Here is a 13,363-nt window from a genome sequence, read left to right on the forward strand (position 1 = left end):
GTGTCGATATCTGTCAACCAAATATTCACTAGTCATTGAGTTTTGTACAACTAGTTCAATTTTCACTATGTTCAAAATGTTGGGTTTCGTTACTAAGTATCACTTGTATCGTAAATAACTACTTGTATCGTAAATAAGTATCACTTGCGGAAAGTTTAAATTTTCTGTTTCCATTGGAAGAAGAAGCTTATATAAGGTGACTCGGATAGATTTTGTAGGAAACGGTTTGGACGATTTAAAAGAGAGGGTTCGGATTCGTTGATCCGTTTAAAGCGAGCTATTGCAAAAAAAACGTCCAGATTATGCAACCAGTCGATAATATTCCATCATGACAACACTCGGCCTCATGTAATTGTTCATGTTGAAAACTATTTGGAAAAAAGTGGGTGGGACATTCTGGTTCACCCGCTTCATAGCCAGGCCTTGCGCCTTTCGACTACCATTTGTTTCAATGGATGCAGAACGCATTGAGTGGTATACGCTTTACTTCAGGACAGAAATTAGCTGATTCTTGGCTTCAAAATATGAACGCTTCTTCCGCAATTCCACCTGCGAATGACGGATGCGATAGTAGCATGTCCGAAAAAGAACCTGAATCTATTGAGAACCAGAACTATATCCTCTATTCAATGAATATTAAAGGAGTTTCTCGGCGACCGTCTCAGGTTGCCCAAAATAACCTCGGTCAAGAATTGCTAGAAAAATTTGAAATGTGATACGAGCGATGAATAAAATCTATAGTTCCAGAATTTTTAAGAGTTTTCTCAGTGATCTACTCATGTCACAAAACCACATCACTCATCACAGTGAATCCTGACTCTTCATACCCATTCCCACTAACAATTTTTACTCCCATGATAATCGCAAGGGAGCCGCGCTATAGAGGCGACGCTCCTGGTCGTAAATATCATACTAACATTCCTTCCCTTCCCCTGGTGACTGTATAGACGTGGCCGGTATCGTTATTGACTATTTAAAGCTCGAATCACCGAAATATGTATGATGAGTATGATTTCCTAATCCCAAGCGTCATTCAGAGTGTTTTTTGGGCAAATTCGCTGGTTCAGGCAAATCACGGGAACCAACTACGAAATGTACAATCTACCCAAGTTGCACACCCTGTATTATGATATAAAAGTTTTCATGGGTTACGTGTCCCGTTTTCATTCTCGAATTATTTGCCTACTGTTAAATCATTCCATGGCATGTGAACGTTGTAAAATGCCTCATTTGGAACAAATCCTTGTTAAAACACCTAGGCATGGAGTAGAGATTCTTGTGTGGATAAACTCTGGCTTAGGAAATTCAATGAATTGTCATTCTCCAATAAGTTGAATTCGGAAAATATATTTATTTACGGACAATAAAAACATTACAAAATAAACCCGATATATTCATGTAAACGAGTTGGCCGCGTGTGAAGTAATACCTTTTTATTAGCCGCATTTGTGCCATTTCTTCCGAAGGGCAACTTTGAAGTGTACACAAAGAAAAACATGTAATTCTTAAACTATAACGTTCGCGTGAGGATAAAGAAAATAAAAAAAGCTTTAAGAAAATAAAAACATCTACAATCTCGTATTGATTACGAAGGAAAATGATTCTCATAAATAAATAAATATGAATTTCCTGCCACTTAACATTAAGGGGAACATAGAAAACGATCGAGGTTTACATGCTTAAATGTTACAGTTGTGTGACCTACTTAACTCGAGTGATGCACTTCATCCACAAAAGCATATCTTATGTGACAGAGTAGTAGTAGAGGGTGGTGGTGTAAAGCTAACAGTAGGCTCACGTAGCCAAAAATACTCAAGAATTTTGAACTGTTCTAAATTGTCTAAATAGCCTTTAATGGTTTTTTTTTAAATATTATGTATTGATATTACAGACAGTCAAGTCATTCACCTATTTTAAATCTAGATAGAATTTCAAATACGTACATTGTGGATTGGTTATACGTCAAAGGAAGGCTAACTAATATATATAGATTGTAATCGTAAAACTGTAAGATTGTAAAACCCAAGGAATTTCGCTGTTTTGCATTCACAATTGATTGAGTAAATTGATTTTAAAACAGTTTAACGTGAACGTCGTTATAGCAGTGTAGAATTTTTCAATTTAAATAGCCTATCTGCAATGATTTTGCTTCGTAAAACCCTGCCTTAGTTTGAAATATATATATATATAATTAGGATCGTTTATGCTTTTGGCGAATAATCAATAAATAGTGACGAGTAATTAATTCAAATTCCGCCGTTTGTAATGCTATTGCTACTGTTAAGACAACGCGGTTTCGTTGACCTGTATGTATAGAGCGATTGTAACGGTACATGGAGCAGTTCCACAATCTGAGTAAAGTTGGGCTCTGAAAAAAATCAAACCATGTTCAGTTTGTCATGTGTATGATTAAATACGCTTACCATTCTCTGGTGTAATAATACCATGCCGTATCATGAAATCGAGCACTACCGGACAGCTCGTAGTCTTAAAGTCTGGAGCAAACACTCGCTCCAAACATTCCTTCACCGGAAGCAGCTGGAAGTTTTGTACTTCGCCGTCACTGTTTTCCGGTCGAAAGTCTTCGGGCAGTTCCAGATCGAACACGAACTCCGTGTTGGGGAACAATCCCCGCTCACTTTCGAAGAAAAACGAGACGCACCCGGCCGAGACGAGATTTTTAATTAAATGCGACGGTATCGATGCCTCCTCGGCGGCTTCCTTTACCGCTGTCTCGTGTATTCCATACCCAACCGACAGTCCTCCGCTAACCATATTATCCCACTTGCCGGGCCATGTTTGCTTGGTGTCGGAACGTTGCTGAAGCCAGATGCAGAGCCCCTTGGCGGGGTGTCGCACGTATCCGTTGATTTCAACACCATAATTGCGCACACCAAACATACACGTGGCCGAACGTTCCATCTTGAGCAACGACTCGGTTGTGCTTTTCACGTCGTAGCACTCGTTGCGCCATCCTTTGAGTGCCACAAAAACGCCCTGAGTACGAAATTCCCTCAACACTCGGTCCACCTGTTCCGAGCGTTCCGAGTAGTCCCGGAATGCTGGATTTAGCTCCACGATGTTCTGGAACGGAAGGGTTGTGAAAATGATTATTATGATTAGTCTAAATCCAGAGTTGTTGATAATATAAAAACACGTAATGGCGTTAAGCTATTGTACTATCTTGGGGTATGGTTCGAATCAAAATGCTTTTAAAATATCCACATCACATATTTGGTGCAAAAATGTCAATGTAAGACGAACTCTCTACGTTCAACTTGAAGCTCATAGTGGGGTAAATTTTAGAAAAGTAGAAGAGGTAGTTGGGCTGAGTGACGCACCTGCGGATGCTCAGTTCTGCTTCTATTCCATCCTCAACATCCTCAGGGACGGAAGTAACAGCTCTACAAAAACTGGGACTAAAGTGGAAGATTCAGCCGAGGTCCACACTCCGTGGAAGAAAAACCTAGCAAAAGCTCAGAAGAGGAACCTAAGGAGTCTGGTTGCAGTTGGGGTCCCTGCAAGGGGGAAGCTGGGCAATAAGCACTGAGCCAACATTTCTCCGGATCAACTATCTAATAGTGACGAAAAACCGATATAGCAAAATCCGAAGCAGAATCTCTGCGGAAATGAACGGAGTCGAATGAGCAAAAAACGATACCAAAATGTAAATCGTCGCTGAAACTGGAATCACCTTTAAGGAGACCTTGGAGCAGATTAGAGTTGGAATTCTCGCGAAGGCCTATCCTAACACTGATCTTTAACGGCTCAGTTAGATTCCATTCAAGATGCTCTACTGATTGCAGCAAAGCAACAAAGAAACGAACAGAAAAATTTCTCAACTGCAAAGTCGTGTAAAGTCCTACAAACAATGGATGGTTGAAGAAGGTGATTCACTGTCTACTTTGGGAGGCAACACTAAACTGGTTGCTCTAGACGCAAAAAATATACCACGCCCAGAAAATCTTCAAGACTTTTTTCCACAAAACGCAACATTCAACGATGGGAGACTCAAAAGACTCATAGAGAGCCAAAACGAGAATCTCTCTACTGAACAACTGGACATTTACAGTCGATGAAGCTTCCGAGCGTCAACTCGCAAGCAGAAACTACACCATTAACTTTAGATTTGGCCAAACTGGGCTGAGGAAAACTTATCCACAGCTCAGTAAAAACTGTATTCAAGAAGGGCCTGGAGCCTGGAAATGCGGAATTTCTGAACTCCAATAACCCTGGCAATATGTATTTTTTCGAGACTATTGGCGCCAAACTTGTAGCTCCACAGAAAGCTCAAAGAGACGTCAGCAGGGTTTCTGATAAAACGAGGTTTTTTTCGCGAAGAACCTCCGTAATCCATGAAGCTTGACAATCTGGCAATTACTGGGCCAAGCGGTACCGACCAAGCGGCTACCGTAAACGGCTAGGAACATCGATCAAGCTGAGTGAAAAAGGTGAGTTTTATCGAAGCCCATATCACCCTAGATCCGAAACGAATACGGATACTGGAAAAGTAATAAACTAAATAAATTTTCCAAACAACAAACAGATGAGATTCCGACTCTCCCAATCTAATGCGGAACACTAAGGTTCACCTCCATCAACCTCCATCACACTAAAGCAGCGTCGAGCATGCTATCCAAGAGATTTATAAAAGACGCTGTGGGTCTAGCTTTGATTCAAAAGTCTTGGGGCCACAACGGAAGAAAAATTTCTGAGGTTTCCACTCGTTGCGGGCGTTTGTGAACTATTGCACTGTCGTTCTACGCATAGTTATCCCATGTTCCGAAATCAGCAACTGAGAAAAACGCAATCAATGTTTTCTACCCTCACTTGAATCAATCAATCTTGGTTACGATTTCAAAATTCATGATGGGACAGTTGGACTTGATGTTGCTTTTTGAAATATTGGGAACAAACATTAAGTTTTTTTTGTGTTTTTCCGAAAGATTATGCACAAAAACATTGTTTTATGAAAAAGGGAGTGATCTGCAAAGCTTTGCAGAATAAAAATCTAATTTTTTTTTTTTTTATCCAAAATATATATTTTTATTAAGGCTCATATGGCGTCAGCCTAACGGGGCCGGGAGTTCAATATTTCGACAATGTTTGCTTACAACTATGTTAGTAATATGTAACCGATTACTCGCGGTTGGCTCGAGGTTAGTATTACAAGTGTTCTCATAATTGGTATGTTGCAGTCTTCGATGCTCTGTACGTGTGCCCGACATGGGATACATCCTATTGGGATGCAGCTGACCATTAATCAGCAACGCCCCCCTAGTCTGTACCCCATATCTAGCGTGGTGCGTCTTTCTCGACTCGAGGAATCCAGGATAGAATGGTCACTAGCCGGCGCAATCATCAGCTCGTGTAGAGTTGTCATAAGCGGTACAACCTTTGGCTCTTGTTGAATGATCAGTGGCCCTTTGGCCCGTGTATCTGTAAAGAGTGTGTGTATGTATTGCCGCGACTAAGTAAAAGTTTATCGTTTGGATAGGAGGGATATGAAACGGGGACACAACGAAGGAAACATCATTAAACGTTGACATCGGCGTTTCTGAGGAACAGGTATAGATGAAGCAGAAGATCAGGATCACAGCTACCTAAGATATCCCGGACGGGGATCTCCGATTGTCTGCCTTGTTATTAGGCATTTGCTAACAAGGTATACACGTGTTCTGTTAAATTTTTTTAAAATTTGTTTCTGAATTAGGTCGTTCTTCCAAACCAGAAATAAGTGCATTAGCCCTGCTGAAAGCGTGACATAAAATGCATTCACTTGAACCGATTATAGGTCTACAAAAAATACATGGTGGTACAACTATGCGTAGAACGGCAGTGTAGGGAAATCTACAAAAACTGTCAACGCTCATCACACTATGTGGAGAAATACCGACATTAACAACTTAGGTGAGTTTTTTTTGAATTTCTCTCGGCAAACAACATCACCATTGCTAACATAGGTAACGAGCCAACGTTCACAAATGCTATCAGACAAGAGTGAGGGTGTAACTTTACAGAACAGAGAGAATATCGAGATCCACAAAAAAAATTGGGAAACGTATTCCCTTGAACTCGAGCAGCTTGAATCAGCTCCTGAAGAAACGATAGTCTCTGTCTACAACAGTACTTGTCCACTAAGAATAGTTTCTTCGACAAGTAACGTTCCTTGGTGGAACAGAAGGTTCGAACGGCTTCGCAAAACAGCGCGAAAAGTGTTCAGTAGAGCAAAAACTACTTCGAACTGAACTCAATATAAGAGAGCCCTAACCGAATACAGCAAAGAATTAAGATGACTTAACCGTAAATTTTGAGTACATAACTGTGAAAGCATTGTGAATACCCCAATCGTTGCAATACTCAATAACTCTGGCAAAAGACCACTCGAACGGATCTGGTACCCTTAGAAAGGAGTCGTTCACAAAAACTGCCACAGAAGTATTAGACTTAATAATGAAGACTCACTCTAGTCCTAATCGTTACACAAGATGCTCTCGGTGGTTGCAGTCAGAACCTGAAAGTTCAACAAAGGGCGCAAACATAGTTGCTGGATTGATTTTCACGAGGGCCAGAGCGGAAAACGCGGTAAGATCCTTTCTACATTAGAAATCTGCTGGCGCAGATGGGATTTTTCCAGCCCTGAATCAAAATGGAGGATCAAAGCAAATTCCATCTCTGATTTTAAGGCAAGTCTGATACACATTTCTTCGATATGGAGACTTCTTAAAGTAGTTTTCATTTCAAAAGTGGGAGAACGTCATAAATTACTCCCAAAGGCATTCAGATCAATTGATAATAAACAGTACTTTTGAAAACTATGGAAAAAAGCATTAAATGAATACATAAAGTCTGTATTCGTGTCCAAATGTCCATTATCTATATACCAGTTTCCCTACCCATTAGGCAAATCCACAGTCACAGCGCTACACACGCTTGAAAGGGATTGAAAAATCACCATCATCTTCCTTTGAAACAACATGTTCGGCTAGAGGCTAAGAAAAGCGCTCTACAGCTTAAAAGATGGAAGAAAATACTAGACGGGAACAAAACTGGTCACTCGAGCATCCTAAATCTCTGGTCACGTTGGAGCATCCTCAGAAATGAACAGTAATTGTAAATCTAGAAATAATTATCACATTCCATACAGAGTGATTGTTCGGATGGGGTAAGAAAAACGTCCAGATAGCAGCTAACTCGCAGCTTCAAAGCTGTAATGTATTCGTTTAAATTCATGGTTCACAATATACAAAGTTTTCACTTACATTTTCGTTTTGTTCTTCGTTTTATCCGAACACTTCTTTTATAAATCCTCTTGATTAGTGACTACTAAATGACCGTACTATTAGTTATAAGTCTAGCTAAGTTTATAAATTCATTTACCTTTAAGTTCACTCTTGATTATAGAAATAGGTTAAGATTTGTTGTAGGAATGTAAATGTAAATAGCTGTAAGAATAAGTTGTAAGTATAGTTGTAGAAATAGTATATATTATAGAAGTAAGTTTTACTAACCGTAGGATATAGATATATTAGGAAAAGGTTTTTATTCTAGGATAACTAATTATTTTTCTTCTCAACTCGTTTGCCACTCTTTTGCCGTATCACGTGAGATTGTTTTGTTTTTGCTACTGTGTTTTGCTGTCTGACGTTTCTCGTTATTTATTTGTTGTTTTTACGTTGGCTGCTACGGACGGGCTGAGCTCACCCTCCTACTGCACGAAACTGCCCTGTGGTTTCGTAACATCCCCCTGCCCGTGTAGTTCCGGACCGTCCCCAGGTTTCTGAAGATCCAGAAGTGCCAATTTCACTGCAGGTCTGTTGAGTATTCCGTTTTTAGTCCGCACAACTGCTCGTCGAACTTGCCCATCCGCTGCCTTAACCACATCTAGAATTCTGCCTCTCAACCATCCGTTCCGTTTACTCTCTTCTACCACGAGTACCAGGTCCCCAACTTCCAACGGCTTAGCCGGTTCGAACCACTTGGTGCGTCTGGTTATAGTTGGAAGGTACTCTCGAATCCAACGGTTCCAAAAATGATCCACCAGGCATTGCGCTAGACGCCAGCTGTCACGCAGGATTCCTCCTTCCAGCCTTGTCGACATCTCCGGCTGTGTGATACCCTTGGTGCCAAAGAGCAGGAAATGATTCGGCGTAAGCGACTCCTGCTCAATCGATTCCAAAGGGATGTAAGTTAGCGGCCTGGAGTTGACAATGGCCTCAGCCTCCAGCACTACCGTCTCCAGAACTTCATTGTTCGGATGATGTGGATGGTCCGCAATTGCTGACATGGCAGCCTTTACGGAGCGCACCATACGCTCCCATGAACCGCCCATATGAGGTGCTGATGGTGGATTGAAAATCCAGTTGGTCTTGCTGTTCGTAAACGTGACCGCACAGTCCTCATGGATATTCTGTATCTGATTCTTCAATATGTTGCTCGCTCCCAAGAAATTTGTGCCGTTGTCACTATAAAAATTCTCCGGGGAACCACGACGAGCCACAAAACGTCTGATGGCCATTATACATGACTGGGTGGACAGACTGTGCACCACTTCTAGATGTACAGCACGTATAGTCAAGCAGGTAAACAATGCCACCCACCTCTTTACCAAGCTGCGACCTTGCTTGACCTGTATTGGTCCTAGATAGTCCACTCCAGTGAACGTAAACGGTCTGATCATTCCTGTAACACGAACTGCAGGCAGAGCTGACATCAGAGGAGGATTTGGAACAACCTTTCGAATACGACACGTCACGCACTGCTTTGCCACCTGCCGAATCAGAATTCGAAGTCCGGGTACGAAGAATCGTTGACGCATTTCATTGTAGACTGTCTCCCCGTTCCTGTGAAGAAACCTCCGGTGATAGCTCTCCGTTAGAATATAGACTGCATATTCTTTCCTTGGCAGCACAATCGGAAATTTCGTGTCATACGATACAGACGGCGAAGTAGATATTCTACTGTTCATTCGGACGACACCTCGTTCATCCAAGAAAACCGAAAGTCGATAGAGTGGACTAGATTTCGGGAATGGAGCTAAACTTGTGGGATTCGTCAGGTTATGCTCCAGAATCGCGTACTCGTCTGAATAGGTTCCAGCTTGCACCTGCTTCCATATCACTATTTCCGCATCACACAACTCTTTTTGAGATAGAAAATCCGACTGGGACGCCGGTTCCCCTCTAAATCTGCGTACAGCACGCAAAGCGTAAGCGGTCGCCCTCAATAGACGATTCGAGTTTGAAAACCTGGAACAATCAACAACGGCTTTCGGCATCATGCCGTGGAATAAAAATGCAGAACGCAGTTCGACTTCTGTTTCTGCTTGTTTCCGCGGGGGTTCTGAAGGCCACTGCTCCTGTTCTTGGTATAAAAATTCTGGAGCATTGTACCACGGACTGGTCGGATCGAAGCTTGGCCCCTCCTTCCATTTCGTGGCTACGTCGGCTATGTTCATTTTTGATGGTACATAGTGCCATTCATCCACTGTAGTTGTTGAGAGGATCTCTCCTACACGAAAGGCAACAAATTGATGATACCGCCGGCTATCAGACCGCAACCAGCAGAGAACAGTTGAGGAATCTGTCCACAAGAAGCGTTTCTTTATTTGGACATCCAGGGATTTCAGGACGAAGTCCATCAACCTTGTCCCGATCATCGCTGCTTGAAGCTCAAGACGTGGAATGGAGAGAGGTTTTAGTGGGGCCACTTTAGTTTTAGCGGCTACCAGAGCACACCTGGGCTTACCGCTGTCGAGGACTCGGAGATAAAGAACCGCCGCACATGCCAATTCACTCGCATCCACAAATAGATGAACTTCCGCCTCTTTGAGTGCAGAGATGTTCACCCCTTTAAAGAAACAGCGTGGTACTCTCACTTCATCCAAACGCTGCATGTATTGGCACCACTGCTTCCATTGATCCCACAATTCCTCCACAATGAGTTCGTCCCAGTCCGTTCCGGTTCTCCAAATCTGTTGCATGAGAATCTTCCCATGCACCACGAAGTGTGAAATGAGTCCCAATGGGTCAAATAGGGACATTACAGTTCGTAGAACCTGTCGTTTGCTAGGAACGGTTCTACTCTCGACAAGTTCCCTAATCTCCTCCTTCATATTGCTCAAGTCAAAGCTAAAGACATCGTCTGCTGGCCTCCAGATCAATCCCAGCACCCGTTCAGACTCTGGTGATTTGTCCAGGTTCATGGATACCTGCTGGCGTTCTGTCGTTTCTCCGATTCTCGCTAGGACTTCGACTGAATTAGAGCAGAAGTTACGGATATCGAATCCTGCTTGAGAATGGACGAATTTCACTTCGTTAACCAACTGGACGGCCTCCTTTTCTGTGTCTACGCTGTCCAGAAAATCATCCACGTAGTGGTTATCTGTTATGGCTTTCACCGCTCTCGGAAATGATCTCGCGAACTCCGTTGCATTTTTGTTCTTTACGTACTGTGCCAGACTCGGCGAGCATGTCGCTCCAAACGTCGCAACGTCCATAGTATATATCTGGGGTTCTGACCCAGGGCATGATCGATAAATTAATCGCTGGGCCTGCTTGTCTTCGTCTCGAATCCAAATCTGATGGAACATCTCTCTTATGTCGCCTACTATTGCGATGTTCCCTTGTCTGAACCGTAGTAATACCTCCATCAGGGCTACCAGCAGATCAGGACCTTTTAATAGCATGTCGTTAAACGACACTCCTCCTGCTCGTGCTTTAGCGTCCCATATCAACCGCAACTTATTCGGTTTCTTCGGTTTCTGTATGACTCCCAAAGGTAGATACCAGATCTTATTTGGGTTCGTAGATCGAAGTTCTTCTGGCGTAGTTCGATGAGCATAACCCTTCACTTCATATTCCATTATCTGGTTTCTCACCTTTGCTTCAAGAACTGGATCTCGACTTAGTCGTTTCTCCAACGCATGCAATCGCCGCAATGCCATCGGATAGCTATCGGGAAAGCAGATGTTGTTGAACCTCCAAAGCAGCCCTGTCTCGAAACCACCTTTGACACGTCGTGTGGTTGCTTCCATTATTTTCCGCGCTCGTTTGTCTTCTTCCGGTTCGGGTTTAACCGTTACACTCGACTCTTCAACGGCAAAAAATTGCTTCATCCACTGATGCAGATCGCGATTTTGCACCTCATCAGCTAGATGTAGGTTCAACTGCTCCATCGCTGTTCCGCTGTCGGAGTTTTTCCCGAATATGCACCATCCGAGACGTGTCTTTGTTGCTACCGGTTCATTGTCTTTTCCTTCTCGTGTTCGCAATGCAGTTAATAGTCGTATGTGTTCTATACCGATGATGATGCCCGGGATCGCACCCTCGTAACTGCGAACCGGAAGTCCCTTCAGATGATGGTAGGTTTGGACTAGATCCTCATAGCGCATCGTTTGCGCAGGTAACTGGAGCTGCTGAACCGTTCTCACGTTATGGAGTTTAAACTTCTTGCCATCCCCGCAGATTACTATACTGATTCGTTGAGATTCTTTTTCTTCCCGCGAGATATTGCCTGTCCAACTCAGACAGAAACCGTCGGTTGGCCCCTTGATGCCTAGAGCGGACGCGATTTTGTTTTCCAGAAGGGTAGAATTCGATCCATCGTCCAGGAACGCGTAAGTACTGACATGTTTTCCATTTCCATGTATAGTAACTGGCAAATAACGGAATAAAGAATAAGACCTAGATCGATGTAGATTTTGATGTACAACAGTGTCTGTATTCCCTGTAGTTCTCGCTGTGTTCGTCTTTTCCGAACTACTCGTTGGATGTAGAAGACTGTTGTGATATATTCTACATCCGTTAATGCCACACTCCTTTTTGGTACGACATGGCCATTTGCGGTGTGGTACAAGGCAACTCCTACACAGGTTCTTCTCTTTAACTGCCTTCCACCTACCGTCAACATCGAGCGCTTTGAATTGGATGCAGTTCGCGATCTCGTGACGTTCTTTACCGCAATACACACAGGTCTTCTTTGCCTGTTCCATTGGCGTCTTCATTTTCTCGGCAAATTCAGAGTTCTTCTCCCGCTGATCCTCAGTATGCATGTACAGCTTCGGTTTTTCTTTAATCGATTTACCAGTCTTCGAGTTCAGTGCGAGGGCGTCCATCGGAAGCGTAACGTCAGAGGCCATCATCACAAGCTCGGACATGAAAGCACTAAAGGTCGTTAGGTTGACACAAGAGAATCTGCTCTTGTAGTAAGACCACTGCATCTTGATTTGAGGTGGCAATTTCTCTACCAATTCGTGGAGCAGCGTCGGATTCCACAGATGATCAGGAAGATTGGCGATAGTCATATGATCTACGACGTTTTGTACCGCGAGACCGAAGTTAATCTGCGACTGCAGGTTATCAAATTTTGGAGAAGGTACCGTTCGCAACTTTTGGAGGAGAGAATGTATTAAAATTTCTGGTCGACCATACAACCTTCTAAGTATATCGATAACGAAAGGCACAGACTGTGGCATCAGCAAACGACTCCGAACTGCTTCTAACGCACTACCCTTTAGACAACGCTGCAATCTTGCCAGGTTTTCCGAATCCGTATATCCACATGCTTCTGTGGAGTTGCAGAACGAGCTGTAGAACAACGGCCAGTCCTGCGGATCGCCAGAGAAGTTTGGCAACACCCGTGGCATCACTTGCCTCGCCGCCATTTGTTCATTAGATGGCCCATTTCGGACTGGAGTAACGGATTGTTGCTGAGTCCCAAACTGGGGAAAGGTTACACTGGATGTAGGTGGCATCGATACATTGGTGAGTCCTGGAACTTCGCCGACACTGTTCAGAATCAACCTTCTCTGCGATGAAACCGGAATGTGCTTCATGGAGACCGACTCTATTCCACCGTTCGTCCCAGCGACGCTCGTACTGGTAATATTCGCGTTGCTCCACGTTGGTTGACATCCGAAATTCAGCATAGATCGAGAAATTCCCATCGTTATTGATGAAGCAGGATTTTGTGAACTTACTGGATACCCGTTTGTCAAGCATCCAGCGCCCCCATTGAGAAACGACATTGTTGGATTAGTAGCGACGATGTTGTGGAAGTTTTGCATTAAACTGTTTGTGTTATAATTCTGACCCAGACTTGGATTGGAAGTTGAGAACATAGGATTACAACTGGGCATAGGTATGTGACTGGGCCCATAGTAGAAGGGAAAAACTTCTGGTACACTTTTCTCTACTAATCTATCGTGTAACATTGGCCCTACACTAGTCGAAGACGCGATCACATTATCACATCCCGATGACCTCATATTTATTTAATTATTATTTTCTGGTAGACGATTGCGATCAGCTACAGAAGAAAAGTCGACAATCGAAGGTGGAGCACTTTTATTTAGTGGAGCCCT

The 13,363-nt window shown here is 43.2% G+C and overlaps 1 protein-coding gene across 1 annotated transcript in view; it reads right to left on the reverse strand.

Moving 5' to 3' along the window:
• Positions 1 to 1,331: 1,331 nt before the first annotated feature.
• Positions 1,332 to 13,363, reverse strand: part of LOC129778435 (uncharacterized) — a 34,022-nt gene continuing 21,990 nt past the window's right edge. The window contains exons 3-4 of the mRNA XM_055785326.1: positions 2,424 to 3,084; positions 1,332 to 2,368 (exon numbers count right to left, since the gene is read on the reverse strand). Coding sequence (XP_055641301.1) covers positions 2,247 to 2,368; positions 2,424 to 3,084 — 783 coding nt within the window. The 3' untranslated portion in view covers positions 1,332 to 2,246. The remainder of the gene's footprint in view (positions 2,369 to 2,423; positions 3,085 to 13,363) is intronic.

The sequence above is a fragment of the Toxorhynchites rutilus genome, chromosome 3, assembly GCF_029784135.1.
Source record: "Toxorhynchites rutilus septentrionalis strain SRP chromosome 3, ASM2978413v1, whole genome shotgun sequence".
Lineage (NCBI taxonomy): Eukaryota > Metazoa > Arthropoda > Insecta > Diptera > Culicidae > Toxorhynchites > Toxorhynchites rutilus.